The sequence below is a fragment of the Chenopodium album genome, chromosome 9 (assembly GCF_948465745.1).
Source record: "Chenopodium album chromosome 9, dcCheAlbu1.1, whole genome shotgun sequence".
Classification (NCBI taxonomy): Eukaryota; Viridiplantae; Streptophyta; class Magnoliopsida; order Caryophyllales; family Amaranthaceae; genus Chenopodium; species Chenopodium album.
Window position 1 is genome coordinate 4,722,918 of NC_137842.1, and position 18,816 is coordinate 4,741,733.

Below are 18,816 nucleotides of genomic sequence, written 5' to 3' on the forward strand. Positions count from 1 at the left end.
CTTTCTGCATGGTGATTTATATAAGGAAGTATACATGAAACTTCCCCCAGGTTTTACCACTGATGAACCAGGTCTAGTTTGTCGCCTCAGAAAATCTTTTTATGGCCTCAAACAAGCTCCTCGGTGTTGGTTTGCTAAGCTTACATCGGCCTTGAAGAAATATGGTTTCTTTCAATCGTACTCGGATTACTCCTTGTTCACTTATACAAAGGGGTCTATTCAACTCAACATTCTCGTTTAAGTTGATAATTTAATTGTGGCCGGTAACAATTCTCATGCTCTTAAATTATTTAAACAATATTTGAGTACTTGCTTTCATATGAAGGATTTGGGAGTTCTCAAATATTTTCTAGGCATCGAAGTAGCAAGAAGTACTATGGGGTTGTTCTTATGTCAATGCAAATATGTTCTTGATATAATCTCGGAAACAGGTTTAATGGGGTCCAAACCGGCTAATACTCCAATGGAGCAAAATCATCATTTAGCTCGTGCGACTGGTCCATTTCTTGCAGACCCCGAACCTTATCGAAGGTTGGTCGGACGCTTGGTGTATTTGGCTGTTACGCGTCCTGATTTAACGTATTCGGTGCACGTTCTATCGCAATTTATGAAAGCACCCCAACAAGAGCATTGGGATGCTTCTATGAGGGTCGTGCGCTACTTAAAGAGTACCCCTGGCCAAGGTATTCTATTGCGGGCTGATGGGGATCTGACACTCCGAGGCTGGTGAGACTCGGACTGGGCAGCCTGCCCTCTAACTAGGCGTTCATTGTCTGGATGACTGGTCTTCTTGGGGCACTCACCGATAGCTTGGAAAGCAAAGAAACAAGCTACGGTTTCTACATCTTCCGCTGAAGCAGAATACCGTTCTATGTATTCCATCACTTGTGAAATGAAGTGGATAAAGGCATTACTTTACAGCCTTGGTATTCAACATCCTCGTGCCATTCCCATCTATTGTGACATTCAAGCGACTATTCACATTGCTAAAAACCCGGTGTTTCATGAGCGCACAAAACATATTGAGGTCGTTTGCCATTTTGTTCGTGATGCTATACAAGATGGTTTAATTTCAACGACTCATGTGTGCACAAATGATCAACTAGCTGATATTTTTACGAAGGCCTTGGGCAAGCAACAGTTTGATTATCTTCTTAGCAAGTTGGGCGTCTTTGATCCAAGTGCATGCTCCAACTTGAGGGGGGTATTAGGAAAAGATAATAGAGTATCTTCTAAATATCTTATTGTTTGGCAAAGATAATTATTTGCTATATTGTTAGTCTTATCTTAGGTAAGTATGATAAACTTCCTAAGTTTGTTAGACTTTAATCCTTGTTGCTCAAGGCAATAGCTTGTATAAATATTCTATGATGGTGAATGAATAAGGCAAGCTTTCTGATTACAATTACCTCAACAGCAACCTAAGCTAATTAAGTTTCCCTTGGCTTGTCGGCCTTGATATGGATATGGAGTATTAGCATTGATTAATAGGGTAAATCTTGATTAATTCTATTTTGTACATATTTTTGAAGTCTTTTTAGTTAGTTTCGAATCTAGCTTAATTGTTCTTAGTTGTGTTTATGCAATGCTTTCATGAGTAGGTTTTTTTTTCCTTCTTCGAGGATAACGAGATTATTTGGGGATTTTAAAAAACTACGCATCTTGATTATAGCTCACGAGCTCTTTGAAAAGGCCGTGTTCGAGATATAAATCAAAGGAGCCAAGTTTCAACCATCATTTCTTCATCTATTACATATTACTAAAGGCGAAATCATTAAAGACACTTCGCAACATTGTGTTAATTATTTTTCCTCCAATAACACTTTCTAAAAAAAATCCTCCAATAATAATTGCTTTAAGAAAATTATTACTTTAAGAAAAGATTTTATCTCAATGATTACATTTGCTTTACATAAAATATAAACCAAACTTTCTAAAATTCAATTTATATGTGGCTATCAAAAAAAAAAAAAAAAAAAAAATTAATACTTCGTATTATTTTACATGTCACCTTAGAAAAAAAATTCATTTTAAATGATAATTTAACAACCATGGATCTTTGGCACGGGGTTTTATCCTATTTAATTATGAAGGCAAAAACTTAGAATTTGAAGTCTAAGAGGAGGCACACCCATGTCTTAATTGAGCACGCTCATGTCTCCGTGCGTAGCACAAGCACAAACTGGGGGTACAAGGCAGGCACGCTCGTGCCTTATATATCAAAGGTAACCCCTCCTAGACTAGAGTTTCCACCTAATGCCCCATGCCCATTTTGACACGCCCGTGCGGCACGGGGAGTTGAAGGTGTCTTGAGCTGTTTATTTCTTTAATTTATCTTTTAGGATTAGTATATAGTACTACTCTTAAGCTTCCTTATTTTATTTTATCATGTTTTAATTAGATCCTTAATTTTTTCTCTAATTTTAATATATTTTATACTTTGAAGACTTTGACTACAAATCTAAAAAGCTATTTCTCTTTCTTATTATATTTTAATTTTGTCTGACATCATTTGATCTGATCTAAATTGTGTTTGATATGATGTGACTTGGTTTGATTTGATTTGATCTTTAAAATTTAACCAAACTTTAACCTTATTTGTATACACTAATTCGAGAGAGAGAGAGAGAGAGAGAGAGAGAGAGAGAGAGAGAGAGAGAGAGAGAGAGAGAGAGAGAGAGAGAGAGAGAGAGAGAGAGTGATAAGAGCCAATTTTAACCCTTTATTAGTTTTGATCTAAACATCTAACATGAATCTTTAATAATGACATAAATTTAGAACATAAGCAGCATACAAAAATTTAGAACATAAGCAGCACACAAAAATTTAGAACATAAGAAAAATAATTTAGAACATAAGTTGAAAAAATATTTTATAGCATAGGAAACAAATTTATAACATAAGCTGAAAAAATAATTTAGAATATAGGAAAAAATTTAGAACATAATCTGAAAAAATAATTTGGAACATAGGAAGAAATTTAGAACATAAGCTAAAAAAATTTAGAACATAGAAAATAATTTGGAACAAGTAGAAATAATTGAGAATATAGGAAAAAATTTAGAACATAAGATGAAATAATAATTTAGAACATAGGAACAAATTTAGAACATAAGCTAAAAAAAATTGGAACATAGAAAATAATTTGGAACATAAGTAGAAAAAATTTAGAATATGGGAAAAGCTTTAGAACATAACCAGAAAAAAATTTTGAATATAGAATGAAGTTTAAAACATAAGCATATATAAGTTTATACACATATACTACATATATTTATAGTTTTTATAATAACAAAATTAACTATAGGAAATTTTGCAAAAAACCACCTTTTATAAGCATTTTTTTTTTGTAAGAAACCACCTTATAATTTTATTTATTTATTTTTTTTTTTTTTTGCAAAGACACACCTTAATCAAATTTTTTTTTGCAAAACCATACCTTTATGCCGGAAAATAGAGTCAAACCCTATTTCTCGGCGTTGACTATGCCATCTGCACCCATGAAACTGACAGTGGAGGGGAGAAGGGTGGCTAGGGCTATAAAGGAAGGTTTAGGGTGGTCAACGTCGTTAAAGGGGTGTGTTTAGGGTGGTCAACGTCGTTAAAGGGGTGTGTTTAGGGTGGTCAACGCCATAAGAGAGGGTGTTTTTATGGTGGTCAACGCCATGAAAGGGTGGTTTGTGGGTGGGGCTTGGGAGGGAGGTCGGTGGTTTCGTGGGTGGGGCTGGGGAGAGAGATGGTTTCGTGAGTAGATTGGGGTAGTCAACGCCGGAAAATGGGGTCAAACCTCATTATCCGACATAAAGGTATTGATTTGCAAAAAAAAATTTGATTAAGGTGTGTCAATGCAAAAAAAAATTTATAAGGTGGTTTCTTGCAAAAAATTGCTTATAAAAGGTGTTTTTTTTGCAAAATTTCCTTAATTATATTTAACAAAACTAAAGACTAAATAACAAAAAACATCTAATTTGGTCATTTAATCTGACTAGGCCTGACCTGATTCGGTGTACTCTGATCAAATAATGATTTCTAAAGAATCTACTATGTAAATGTAATACGGAGTATCTACTTATAGCCTAAATTATTTTCATGCAACAATGTACTCTCCTGTCTCCTCCTTTAAAATCTTCCAAACTCTTAAATTAGTCTTTCAAGACATATTCAATTAAGAATAATAATAATAATAATAATAGAAAAAATAAAAAAACAATATGTCGGACACCATAATCTCCCACTCTCACATTCAACAAGTGAAGGAAAAACCCCTCCTCATTATCCACCGCATACCCTCCTACACATGCTTCTTCCACCACCGCCTCGGCCCCAATTTCACTCTCCTGGAGCCCTTTGACGCCGTTGGCGCTGACTCCTCCGCTATCCAATCTTACTTGAGAACCAACGGTAGTGGTGCACGTGCTCTTGTCTGCGTATGGGCATCTCCGCTAAGGAAGGATATCTTAGATTGCCTTCCCTCTTTGGAGCTTATTGTGGTTGCTTGCGCAGGCTACAACCATATTGATCTTTCAGAGTGCCGCCGTCGAGGGATCCTTGTTGCTAATGTTGGCGACGTATTCTCAGAAGATGTAGCCGATTACACTGTTGGAATGCTCCTTGATGTGCTCCGTAAGTTTTCTGCCGCGGACCGGTTTGTTCGCGGCGGAGTTTGGCCCCGACCAGGGGAGTTCCCTTTGGGCTCTAGTGTGAGTAGATTTTTTTTTTTTTTTTTTTTTTTTAAATGAATCCAAGGACACCTCATTTGGTTGATACGTAATTAGAAAAATGATTTTTTAATGAAAGAAAAAAGATATATGCAGTCAATACGGCTGTATATAAAAAGTTAAAATGAAAAGAATTAACCAAAACTATACATTTACTCATGAATTGTCGATAAATTCTCAAATTAATACTAAAAAAGGAAGTATATTAAATGCTTAGGGCTGCATATAACATTACCTTTTTTATTTTTTATTATTTTGGTATAAAGTGCAACATTTAAAAAATGAAATTCATCTACTACATATTTTTGTACAAAAAAATTATCTAAACTTTTAAATATTCTCTATTCATGATCTCAAATTCGCAATATTACCTTTTTTTTTTTTCTATATTAATCTTTATCCTTTTTATCATTGCATATTTCAAAATAAATTATTCATTCACTATCTATTCACTATAATTTTTAATTTATCAACAAACCTCACTTACATATTATTCTAACAAAAACAAATAAGATGCCTAAAACTATGTGGAAGTCAATTGCTTAATTTGCTTGATTAGGTGATTTTGACTTTCCATGTTTATATGTTCGGCCAAACAATTCATCGTTAATTTTAAGAAGTGAAACTCTATGATGATGAACTATAAATATTGAATACTCTTCTCTATTTTCGATCATTTGTTCTTCTACTTTGAAGGTACATGTTTGCTAATACACTTTTTTTTTTCTTTATTGTTACTAGTTGAGACAAATTAAATGTAATTCCAATTGACTATGTTTTATATTATACATAATGGGATAAATTAGAATGTATTTTCTAATTCTTAGTGTACTTTATGATAATTACTTGTTATATATATCAAATTCTCAACGATCAAGTTACTTTCTTGGTTGTATCACATCTGTATGTAGGTACATACTTTGATACTTTGTATTAAGTATGTTAATGTCAATGGCAGATGCGTGGAAAGAGAATAGGCATAGTCGGCCTTGGAAGCATAGGTACATTGGTTGCAAATCGACTTATATCATTTGGTTGTACCATTGCATACAACTCTAGGGAGAAGAAATCCTCTGTTTCGTTTCCCTACTATGCCAATGTCTATGACTTGGCCCTCGACAGTGACATTCTCATCCTTTGTTGCTCGTTAACCGAGCAAACTCACCATATAATCGATAAGAAGGTATTGACTGCTTTAGGAAAGGATGGATATGTCATTAATGTTGGCCGAGGTGCTCTAATCAACGAAAAAGAATTGGTGCAATCTTTGGTGGAAGGCGAAATTGGAGGGGCTGGTCTTGATGTGTTCGAGTATGAGCCTAATATTTCGAAAGAGCTATTCGGTTTAGACAATGTAGTCTTATCCCCTCATCGAGCGGCCTTTACTCCACAATCCTTTAAGGCTGTCGAAGACATTGTTGTAGCAAACTTGGAAGCCTTCTTTTCTAACAAACCAGTAATTACTCCTATAAGATTGGAGTAGAGTATAATATGTACAATTTGTTATTTATGTTGCAATAATTTCTTATATTCAAGTATAATTAAACGATCGACCTTTTTGTTTTAGTAAAAACTACTGTGTAGACCGTGCGTTGCACCGAGTTGCTACTTTAATTATTCCTTGTGATAATATGTATTTAATGTTTATAATTTTTTTTTAATTATGAATTATATACATTTATTTTCATTTTATAACATAGTTGATAATTGGTTTAGAGGTTAAATAACCATCCTTCTCGTAAGAGGTTGTGTGTTCGATTCCCTTTATAATAATCTTTTATGTAAAGCAATATTAGATGACGTGGCATAATGATTAAGTTTGATTGAATAGTGATGATGTGGCATAATGAGGGATGAAGTAGGTGATGTGGCGTGGTTTATGTGGCACAGAGACGTTTTTAGTAACACCTTTTAATGTATTAGTAAAAATATTAATAATTTGTTCATATGTGAATTGTTATTTTGTATAAGAACTTTTTTTTAGTAAAAATATTAATTTCTTATTTTGTTCTTGTTAAGTGGCCACATCGGCCTACATGGTATGATCAACCGCACCCAAAATGCGTTGAATTTTTTAATATTTGTGTAATTGATTGCTTAATATAAGGAAAGTTTCCATAATGTACATTTAAATTGTTTTTTTAAATTGGAAAAATGGAATATAAATATCCAACCTTTGGCCGGTCTGACAATAAAAATCCAACTTTCCATTAATCTCAAAAAAATTCAACCTTTGCACCCCACCTTCTTTGACAGGTCCATTTGACCTTTAACTTGTTAAACCGGTTATTTTTTTTTTTTAATTTCCTTCTCACTCCTCTTCTTTCTCTCTCCTCTCTACACCACCACCACTTACCCCACCCTACCCAAACCCTCTTCCTCCTCCTCCACCTCTTTAACACTAATGCAACGATCATACCAACTCTTTAACACTAATTGCATATTTGCATGACTATAAATCCAATTGCCATGAACACCATGGCAAATGCTACATGTAACCTTTTTATTTTGAAATGAAGATCATTATGTAAGCTAAGAGTTCGATGCTATTTTGCTGGCATTTTTTAAAAAGTAAAATACATGAGAAATTTGGAACGTCTTCTTATACACAATTTTTTTTCTTATTTTTTTAAAAGTAAAATAAGGGGGTAAATTAGATGGCATATATTTTTTTTAATACCGAGTTTTTATAAACAGTTTTCCAACGTCAAAATATTCATGGTTGATCTCACGCGTATGTATAATTAATGTTAATTGACAAAGGGAGTATTAGACATATCTTTGACGTACATATGCATGCCCTACATTTTAGGTTTGAAGAGAAGAATATGATAGTGTATGTACAAACCAATTCTGGATTTTAGCCATCAGTACAAATTTTCGATTGAGTTGTGTTATTTAGATAAAATACTACAAGAGGGGGGGTGAATTGTAGTATGAAGGTTTCTAGTCACTTTTTATGAAAATAAAAGAAACTAAACAAAAGTAGAGAAATAGTGCAAGAGAAATTTTACGAGGAAAACTTCCTAGGCCAAATAAGAAGTGAAAAACCTCGACCCCAAGGGATTTTGACTCAAAACATTCCACTAAAATAGGCCGACGACTCTGTTACAACCTATAAGGAACTTAAGCCTCTATCGAGTTCCTCAATGAACCCGAGTTCCCCAATCAACTAATCCCTCAATCAGTTGATCACTTTAACTCTTTCTCTAACTTAAGACTTCACTCAAAGCCTAACTCGATCTTTCTCTTTCTCTCAAACTTCACTCAAAGCTTTCTCTTTCTCTCAATACAAAGAACTCACTCAAGTTCTCACCCCAATACAAGAGTTCACTCAAACCCTCATAAATTCCCCATTACAAGAGTTCACTCAAACCCTTGAACAACTCTCAAATACTTATAAAAGATATAATGTATAAAACTAATATGTTGGACAATTTGAGATATGTAAGGAACTTGGAACCTGGAGGAACTGACTCAAAAACGTGGAGAGAAAATATAATTCTTTTCTACTGCTCTTCTACTTGAGATATACGCTAATTTGGAATGACTCACTAAAGTCAGACCAATTGAAACTAAAACTTAACTCTCCTTTTATAGCATGCATAAGACTTGACCACTACTCCCACTAAATCCTCCACTAACAATCAGTTCCCTTATTTCTAGGTAACTGCCAATTACTTGGGCAGTAGAGAAACGTGATAACGTGGTAGTCAAAGTCTTATGCACTACGTTGAACGTGGAGTAAAATCAGGAAAACTGATTTCTTGGAGAGAAGATAAAGTAAGCAGTTAAAATCTTATTTGATGAAAAAGATATTTTTGTAAAATAATATTTAAGATATTTATTTTCCAAAAACAAAATAAAATCTTTTTGTAAAATAATATCAAAGATTTATTTTCCAAAAAACAGTAAAAAAAATTTTCGAAGACTAATTTTATCACATTTAAAAACTTTATCTTTTTAAAGAAAAATAACTAAATATAAACTCATTCATTAACAGAACGTTACTTATTTTTTTTTAACTGACCCATAAGGAACTGACTGGTCACCTAGTTCCTTCCAAGCTGTCAGACTCAGTTCCTTCTAGACTAAAGCTCTAATTTAGTTCCTTAGGCTTGTTCCAAACAATTTTTCTTGTCCAACATACTTACATGATTCTTAGAAAAATATACTCCTATTTTTCTGTCGTCTTCATGTTTCTCTGATGAAGCTTCTACTCCAAAGCTTTTAGTTCCTTCAAAGGAACTTCACTTTGTTTGTTCCATTGAGGAATTGCTGCTTGTTCGTTTCGTCGAAGAACCGACTTCTAGTGTTTCTTAGGAGCTGCATACAAAGCCTAAAAGAACGTTTGAACATTTAGACTTCTTCTCTTTGTGTTCCCTTGAGGAACTCTTCTTTTGGTGTTCCCACGAGGAACTCTTCTTCTCTTTATGTTTCCTTGAGGAACTCTTCTCTTTGTGTTCCCTTGAGGAACTCTTCTTCTCTTTATGTTTCCTTGAGGAACTTTTCTTCCCTTTCTGTTTCCTTAAGGAACTCTTCTTCTTGTGGTCCCCTGAGGAACTAAAGCACGATTCATACTTTGTAATCTTCAATAATGATCTAATTTGTAATCAACATTCTTCATGCTTTATGGCCTGTTCATGCTCATCTCAATACACATATTAGTTAGATAATCATCATTTGTTATCTTTCATCAAAACCTAACAACAATTTCCCCCTTTTTGATGATGACAAACAAATGATGCTTATCACAAATTAAATAATATAAGATGTACATATATTCCCCCTTAATCTTTCAAATTAGGATCTATTGAACAATTCATGCATGTTCGACAAGGAACTACTATTTAAAGACAATAACATATTGGAAGTATATTATACATGGACGTACACCAATATGAGTTAACCTGACTATATTATTCAATAAGTATTACTTATGAATAATAACACATCACTCATGATTAAGCATATCTAACATCAAATAGGAATAAGCATCACACGCATATTCTTCCCCCTTTTGTCATTATCGAAAAGGGTATTCTTGCACACATTTTTTTTATTCAAATCTATCATTTATGCATACATACAAAAGGGCAGGTGTCACACATACCACCATAGAAATTTTTAAACACTTGGTATTCCTAAAAGCTTAAGATACTCAATTTTCAAACTGGGATACGACTACACAAATTTCCAATTCACAATCCAAAGACTCAACTTCAAAACCAATGAAGGAACTTGACAAATAAGATACAATATCAAGCAAAGATCGGTTTTAAAAAGTTTGTTAGAGAAAAGGATAATGAATATTTAGCTCAAAAGATACGAAAGAAGAGATAATGGAAATATTTTGGGTAGAAGGAACTTGAGACAAATGTTATGCTCTTAGCTTAGAAAGATTGAGATAATAAGGTTCTTAACAATCATAAGAGTTAAATGATCTTCATCTTACACTCTTAAATGTTCAACGAACACAACACGCATAATTACCTTGGTATATATGTACTTACCAAGTTCCCTTCACTTCAACCACCAACCTTCCTTAAGGAACACGTTAAACTTGAATTTAGATTCATAATCAAGTTCTTCCAATATCTCCTTTTGTTCCTTAGCTTTCTCAAACTTCATGAATAAAATCCTTCATCATCTAATAATCACCCTTCTTCTTCTTCTTTTTTTTTTTTTTTTTTTTTTTTTTGGCGACTTTCAATTTTTTTTTTCATTCACGTACAGTAATGAAGATAGAACTTACTCATATACTATTGAGTTTCAACACCAAATATATGAACCACACACTTTAATTGGTTCCTCCCTTATTTCACCTTAATTCCTTATCATTCTTTTTCATCTTGGAATTTATTTTAGAAATTCCTCAAGCTGATTCTTCCTCCAAGACATCAAATGATAAATCACAAGCACTTCAATCCTTTCACAACTTCCCCCTCAACATGTATTCTTCCAACTCTTCATATATCATTGAACCATAAAAATGGATGAATTTTAACTTAAAGCACATGGGCTGTGTAAAAATAAAGTGGGAAGATATGAATGAGCTAAGGAAAACATAATGAGAATAAGGATCATCAAATTTATGTATATGTAAGATATGAAAATGAGAAACACAAACCACAACACAACACGGACACACAACATAATGTTGTAGAATAATGTTGTTTTTGAAGATGAATGGTGTGGATAATTTGAAAGTTGGAAAAAAGATAGGTTTGTTCCCTCTAGAATATATAACCATATGAGATAAAATAGTTTGGGAATTTACCTGTCTTATTCCATCAAAGTTTCTTCCATTGTTCATTTGGCAACTTAGGATTTTTGTTTTTGACAACATCCACAATTCTCAACGAGACCTTTGACACTTTTAGGCAAGTGAGTATGCCTTTTACAGCACAATAATTAAGTGTGACACATTACACTTAGACGTATATAATTTAATTTATTGTAATGTGCACAAGAAACCACACTTTGACAATTATTTAAGAAAAGAATATGTATATATGCTCATGCCATACTTCAACAAATCTTATTCCTTAAAACAGTCCATACTTTACTAATTAAGCAAAATTATAAGAAAGAGGTTTCACATATTCAAACAACATATTGCAAGTTCCATATAGTAAAAACAATACTCATTTAAGCATCAACTATGCAATATCGTGAATATTAAAGGATGTACCTCAAGCTATATATATTTCACCATGTATCACAGTCAATTTGCAATGAACTGAAATTTGATGGCTATGATACAAGTTCCTTAAGGATTCGTTCCATCCTCTTGATGTCCTCTCATCCGATGCGAACAATCACTTTTGTCTTGAAACTCATTAAGTGAATTTGATGTCACTGGAAGTTCCTTGCCGTATTTTTGTCGATTAGACCACCATGCCTTTCTCTTATTTTGGATGCAGATCCAAAGAGAAACTGAGTTCCCCATCATGCTTTAACAAGGTTAGAAAGCCCTTGCAGAAAGACTTGTTAGTTGCACCAAAAATATAAACAATATAAGTATGTACAGCTAATAAATCAATAAGTTCCTCTTGAAAGTAAAACAATTAACTTTCAGATTAGTTTCAAGAGGGAACTTGAATAATTTCCTATGCCGTTGAGTATGAACCTGCTTCAACACTTAAAGAGTTTTGTTAGGTTCATAAATATGGAAAAAAGATTTAGGATTTTCAAATCCTAAGGGTTGTTCCTCATAGACATCCTTAATTAGAATACTTAGAAAATTCATATTAGACATCTATTAAAAACAACTTGATTCCCATGTAAGCACGCAGCAATATAAATGATATGCAATCAACTCATTATCTAGCTACAAAAACACAAACCTGACAAAGTTCCTTGATTTAGGAACTATGCTCATATATATACATAAACACTTACCAAATGATTTTTGGTGTTCCTGAATAAGTTCACGGTTCTACACCTTAGCTAATTCCTTTACACCTTGTTGGAAAGCTTCATATGTTCCTTGGTCAAGATATCTTTTAAGTTCCTTCAAGGAACCAACACTTTATGATACGTTGGAGCTTAAGGAACTGCATGACAATGTAGCTGATTGATGCTGCTTTATAGAGTGACATACTTATGTAGAAATTCCACTAGTTTCAAAGGAACTAATGAGTTCTACACTAAATTCTCTTAAACTTGCATGCTGGGAATAAACATGTTAGATTCATAAAATTTATAGTCACTCAATGCACATTAATACCTTGTTGTAACATGTACATGTTTCACACGTGGAGGTGCACCATAAGAACACCACCTTACTACTTCTGTTATCAAACTTCCTTTTTCAAATGAAGGGTGTCTTGTTTCTCAAAGGTCTAACCATTTCCTTGTATATGATGCAACAAGTAGCATGGATAACTTTGTAGTGATTTCAACATTGAGAGCTTGTAATCAACACTTTATTCCTGCACAAATCATTAAACTTCAAAGGAACTTGGTTCCATGGTTAGATCTTTAATATAACATTTGATTATTGCTTAATCACTTAATCCCTCATGGAAAAGATAACAAAAATATAATCTTTGTTACATTCTAAGGTAAGTGATTGAATAACAATTATCAAATATAACCAAAACATATCTCTTTCAATTCCAACTTTAAATACTAAAGGATTCACACAAATCCAATTGAATGAGGTCCAATAGGTTTGTATTCCTTATCATTATTTAGCTTGAAAGAAGATAAATTAGACAAAATCACTGACTTTTCATACTTCACAAACTTATGGTAAGGAACTTGATATAAGATAAAGTAACAACCAAGTTCCTTGACGTTTATCAAGTATGGAAAACCAGCAAGTCAAATATATGTTCGAAACACAGAAGAATTCATTTTCAAAAAATTCTTGAAATGTCAGGTTATTGTAAGGAACCAAATTGTGACCCTCATACATAGTATGAGTTCCTTCTTTGATTCCCTTTCAATATGACACTTCTAGTTTTATAGATGATGAACTATTATTGGTAAAACAAATAAAGTTACAAAACTTTGAAAATATCGTAATGTGCTTCATGATCTCGAAAGAATGTTCACAATGGAGAAGGAACTTAACTTACCAACCTTTTAAGTTAATACCAAAACTTGAATTAAAGTTCCTCCATCGTAGGCCACTAACTTTTGTCGTATCTTCTATCATATGTTAGGAGCACCCAATGTCGAGATACCATGAGTTGTTCTCCCTCACTAGATATCGTCTTTCTCTTCATGTTCCTCTTGATCTATTAAACTGTAACATATTCTTTTGGTTTCCATGAACATTTTTAATCATATTGTGCAATGTTATGATCAGTAGGTTAGTCCAAGATATATAATAACTTAAACATGATAATAATACCAAATCACAAGAAATCTTTTGTTTTGGAATTCAAAAATAGAAAACAAGACAGTAACTTTGTTCATTAGACTCTTTAACATCTTAAATTAATATTATACCAGGCAGTTCCCTGTACCATTCATATAGTTCCTGCATCTTGAATTCACTAATCTAATACTAACAGACCTTAGGTACAGTTCCTTAGGTCTATGAGACTAGATATCATGCATTGTTAATTATTAAATCAAGATATAAAGCCTACATATAATTTTAAATTTAACTGCACAAAAATCACGAAGAAATTATTAAGTTTATCATCATATTAACAAAATAGACAACATGAGTTAATCATAAGAAAAAGAATGAGTAGTTGAAAATATAATATCCTTACTCACATCACACAAGAAAAAATTCCTATAAAATGCTTAAGGGAACTTCTATTAATTAGTTCATATGGGTTGAATCGTTGATATGTATTGCAATCTTCGAAAGGAAATAACCTGTTGGTGGAACTGAAACTTATTCAATATTGTAAGTATCACCGTGCGTTAGTTCCTCTTCTTTATTTCAACGAATCAAATAGGTTTTCATTTCTTCTTTTCTCACGGTAAATTTGATGTTGACCATTGCTTCAAATGTTGTATCAATCATGATTTATAAATCTGTAAATCATCTCTTCTACAATCTTCTACAATCATGCATTAGTGATCTTACAAGAAAATGATGTAGCATAATTGAAAATATTAACTTATATCACTGTTTATATATAATATGATCAAGATTTAAAAAATGTAAAAGTGACTTGCACATTTACCTGTACAAACAAATGTCACCTTCCCATTTCTCTAATGAAGAATTTAAATGAGAGGAACTTGTACAATTTTCTTAAGAGCCAACATCTTAATAATTATGTGTTGGTTCCTCTTATATACAGTACATATGTCGTACATCTTGTTCTTTGGAACCCAAGATAAATTGAGTTCCTTCTTGTTCGTAACAGTAGCAAAAAATTAATATAACTACTTCTACAACCAAGAAACAACATATATCTATATAATATATATTCAAATCATTCAAGATACATGGAAAAACTATTTTTCTGACATATATTCAAAATTTTCGTATACTACCAAGTCAGAAAAATAAAGTTCCTTTTGATAGGAATCCAAGTTTGTTGTTCCACAAGATGTGTTCCTTGAACTACTTCTAATCAATCAATTTGTTATGAATAAATAATCAAACATGAAATCTAATATACTGACTTTTAAACACACTAAAAATCAGAATAGACATTATCCAAATTTGATGAAAAAAATCCATAAGAATTAAAATCATATTAACAAAAATACTACAAGGAACAAGCTTAAACTAATGTATGCATACAATGAAGAAATCAAAGACAGAATACTTACCTCAAAAGTATGAGTCTTTGAATACCTTTCACTTCTCCAGTAAACATTAATCTCAACATGATGCTTGGAACAACGAAGGGCTGAGTTCCTTTCTTCAATTTTCTTGTACGCACTCATCTTAGCCAAGAACTTGCTCGTCAGGGTTTCCTGCTTCATCAAGAGCTCTGGCTCTGATACCAATTGTTATTTAGATGAAATACTACAAGAGGGGGGTGAATTGTAGTATGGAGGTTTCTAGTCACTTTTTACGAAAATAAAAGAAACTAAACGAAAGTAGAGAAATAGTGCAAGAGAGATTTTACGAGAAAAACTTCCTAGGCCAAATAGGAAGTGAAAAACCTCGACCCCAAGGGATTTTGACTCAAAACATTCCACTAAAATAGGCCGACGACTCTGTTACAACCTATAAGGAACTTAAGCCTCTATCGAGTTCCTCAATGAACCCGAGTTCCCCAATCAACTAATCCCTCAATCAGTTGATCACTTTAACTCTCTCTCTAACTTAAGACTTCACTCAAAGCCTAACTCGATCTTTCTCTTTCTCTCAAACTTCACTCAAAGCTTTCTCTTTCTCTCAATACAAAGAACTCACTCAAGTTCTCACCCCAATACAAGAGTTCACTCAAACCCTCATAAATTCCCCATTACAAGAGTTCACTCAAACCCTTGAACAACTCTCAAATACTTATAAAAGATATAATGTATAAAACTAATATGTTGGACAATTTGAGATATGTAAGGAACTTGGAACCTGGAGGAACTGACTCAAAAACGTGGAGAGAAAATATAATTCTTTTCTACTGCTCTTCCACTTGAGATATACGCTAATTTGGAATGACTCACTAAAGTCAGACCAATTGAAACTAAAACTTAACTCTCCTTTTATAGCATGCATAAGACTTGACCACTACTCCCACTAAATCCTCCACTAACAATCAGTTCCCTTATTTCTAGGTAACTGCCAATTACTTGGGCAGTAGAGAAACGTGATAATGTGGTAGTCAAAGTCTTATGCACTACGTTGAACGTGGAGTAAAATCAGGAAAACTGATTTCTTGGAGAGAAGATAAAGTAAGCAGTTAAAATCTTATTTGATGAAAAAGATATTTTTGTAAAATAATATTTAAGATATTTATTTTCCAAAAACAAAATAAAATCTTTTTGTAAAATAATATCAAAGATTTATTTTCCAAAAAACAGTAAAAAAATTTTTCGAAGACTAATTTTATCACATTTAAAAACTTTATCTTTTTAAAGAAAAATAACTAAATATAAACTCATTCATTAACAGAACGTTACTTATTTTTCTTTAACTGACCCATAAGGAACTGACTGGTCACCTAGTTCCTTCCAAGCTGTCAGACTCAGTTCCTTCTAGACTAAAGCTCTAATTTAGTTCCTTAGGCTTGTTCCAAACAATTTTTCTTGTCCAACATACTTACATGATTCTTAGAAAAATATACTCCTATTTTTCTGTCGTCTTCATGTTTCTCTGATGAAGCTTCTACTCCAAAACTTCTAGTTCCTTCAAAGGAACTTCACTTTGTTTGTTCCATTGAGGAACTGCTGCTTGTTCCTTTCGTCAAAGAACCGACTTCTAGTGCTTCTTAGGAGCTGCATATAAAGCCTAAAAGAACGTTTGAACATTTAGACTTCTTCTCTTTGTGTTCCCTTGAGGAACTCTTCTCTTTGTGTTCCCCTGAGGAACTCTTCTTCTCTTTATGTTTCCTTGAGGAACTTTTCTTCTCTTTCTGTTTCCTTAAGGAACTCGTCTTCTTGTGGTCCCCTGTGGAACTCAAGCACGATTCATACTTTGTAATCTTCAATAATGATCTAATTTGTAATCAACATTCTTCATGTTTCATGGGATGTTCATGCTCATCTCAATACACATATTAGTTAGATAATCATCATTTGTTATCTGTCATCAAAACCTAACAACAAGTTGGTCCATTAATATGGTGTCACAAGTTCGCAACCATCGTGACTTAAAGATTACAAGTTTGAATTTCATCCGCTGCTCCTTTCAAAATGGAATAATAAGTATTGAGTATAGTGGGCCCATGCATGCTACTTCCGAACTTCAAATTTAATGGACTCTTATTTTGAGAAGGCGTGATAAAATATATAAAGATTGTAAACCAATCATTGATTTCAACCAGCGTAAGTTGTTGAATAAGTTAGGTGATTTAATAGAATCTCAAATGTGATTGATTTTTCTAGTAGACAGGATTGTTGGCATGAATTGCACATGTTAAAGTGTATGGCATTGTAAAAAATTGTAAACTTCAGTAGTTAGACGATGAGTCACGATAGTGGCAAGTAGAAGAGAGATAAAAGAACTTGTCATACTCAATGGACGGACACTATAAAAGGGGATGAATTGTAGTATGAATGCTAGATAGAGATATTTCACAAGATAAAGCAAGTCATTGACAACTTTTTATTGAAATTCTAATGATATTTTTGCTAATATAATTGGACAAATAAATTAATAAGTCAATTTATGACAAGATTATTTTATTGCTTGGTTATTGATGACAAAATTATTTGTCCAATTTAATTTGTGGGGTACTCAATGATTTTCTTTCTAGAATTGGACATGCAATCTTGCTCATCATGGTTTTGGTCTTGTTCTCAGTGTTTTTGCTGTCTGTCTTTATTTACTTCCATTCTTCTGTTTTATAATAATTAATACTCGTATATTTGAATGTTTTTCTCTATTTATATTTTACCTTTGGGATCTTTTACCAATACAACTAATTTGATAAAAGTATTTACCAAAACGTCTAATTATAAATTTTAATTCCAAAACTAGCTAAATAATTGACAAAGAAAGATATTAGATATTTCTTATTTTCCTTTAAACAAGGTTGGTTCACTTTATTGATTTTTTTGTAATTATTTTATTTTATTTTGATTTAGGGATTTTTTAAGTTGGAAAATCTAAGCCATATATAAATATACAGAGTAATTTTGATCACAAAAAAAAAGTCTAGATTGTATCACAAAAATTTGGAATTTCAAGTAGTATTGTTCTATCTATACCATCGCAAATTTATACAACAATAACGGTTTTTAAGGCATTTTTCATCTTTACATGCCTCTTAATTGTATATACTCTCTATTAATGTCGACTAATTTGAATATTTTTGAGTTTAATGTGTATAATAAATCAAACTTACATATATTTATGTGATATATATAATGAACATATATTTATGTGACATATATAATGAACATATATTTATGTGATATATAACATGACAAACAATGAATATGTTCTCAAGTTGATTTTTTTTTTTAGATCAACTTTTTTGAGTGATTTTTGTTTTTTTATACATATTTTTATTTTGTGTAACTTTTTAAAAAATGTTGACACCACTAAATATAGTAGAGTCTCCTGAAAATTGTTACAAATATATTACATTCAATGTTATTTTTCAAATTAATATAATATTTTAAACTATGGCATTATAATTTCCCAAAAAAAAAAACTGAAAAAACCAAAATAAAAAAAAAAAACCCATTTTCTTTTTTTTTTTTTAAACAAAAAAAACCATAAATGGAACCAAATTGGTTCAAAGAAAAATAAGAAATAAAATAATATCTCTTTCAAGTCAATAATTTAGCTAGTTTTGGAAATAAAATTTATGATTAGCCGTTTTGGTAAATACTTTTGTAAAATTAGCCATTTTGATAAAAGATCCTTACCTTTGACTATTCATTTTTATTAATATATTACAATATTAAAAAAAAAACCATCCATCATACAAAATATTGATAATAAATAGAAATTGATCTAAAGTTTCATAATATTAACGTTTTCAAAACAACTTTT

General features: G+C 32.2%; 1 protein-coding gene across 1 annotated transcript; it reads left to right on the forward strand.

Moving 5' to 3' along the window:
* Positions 1-4,211: 4,211 nt before the first annotated feature.
* On the forward strand, positions 4,212-6,415 carry LOC145559437 (glyoxylate/hydroxypyruvate reductase HPR3-like). Its single transcript, XM_081620858.1, has 2 exons — positions 4,212-4,700; positions 5,677-6,415. Exons 1-2 carry the CDS (start codon positions 4,212-4,214, stop codon positions 6,199-6,201), a joined length of 1,014 nt encoding a protein of 337 aa, XP_081476984.1. The 3' UTR covers positions 6,202-6,415.
* Positions 6,416-18,816: the final 12,401 nt, after the last annotated feature.

Bases quoted from the DNA above. Each gene is read 5' to 3' on its own strand.
- LOC145559437 (XM_081620858.1), top strand. From the start codon at position 4,212: ATGTCGGACACCATAATCTCCCACTCTCACATTCAACAAGTGAAGGAA. The intron at 4,701-5,676 runs GTGAGTAGATTT...TGTCAATGGCAG, and splicing joins AGTTCCCTTTGGGCTCTAGT to ATGCGTGGAAAGAGAATAGG.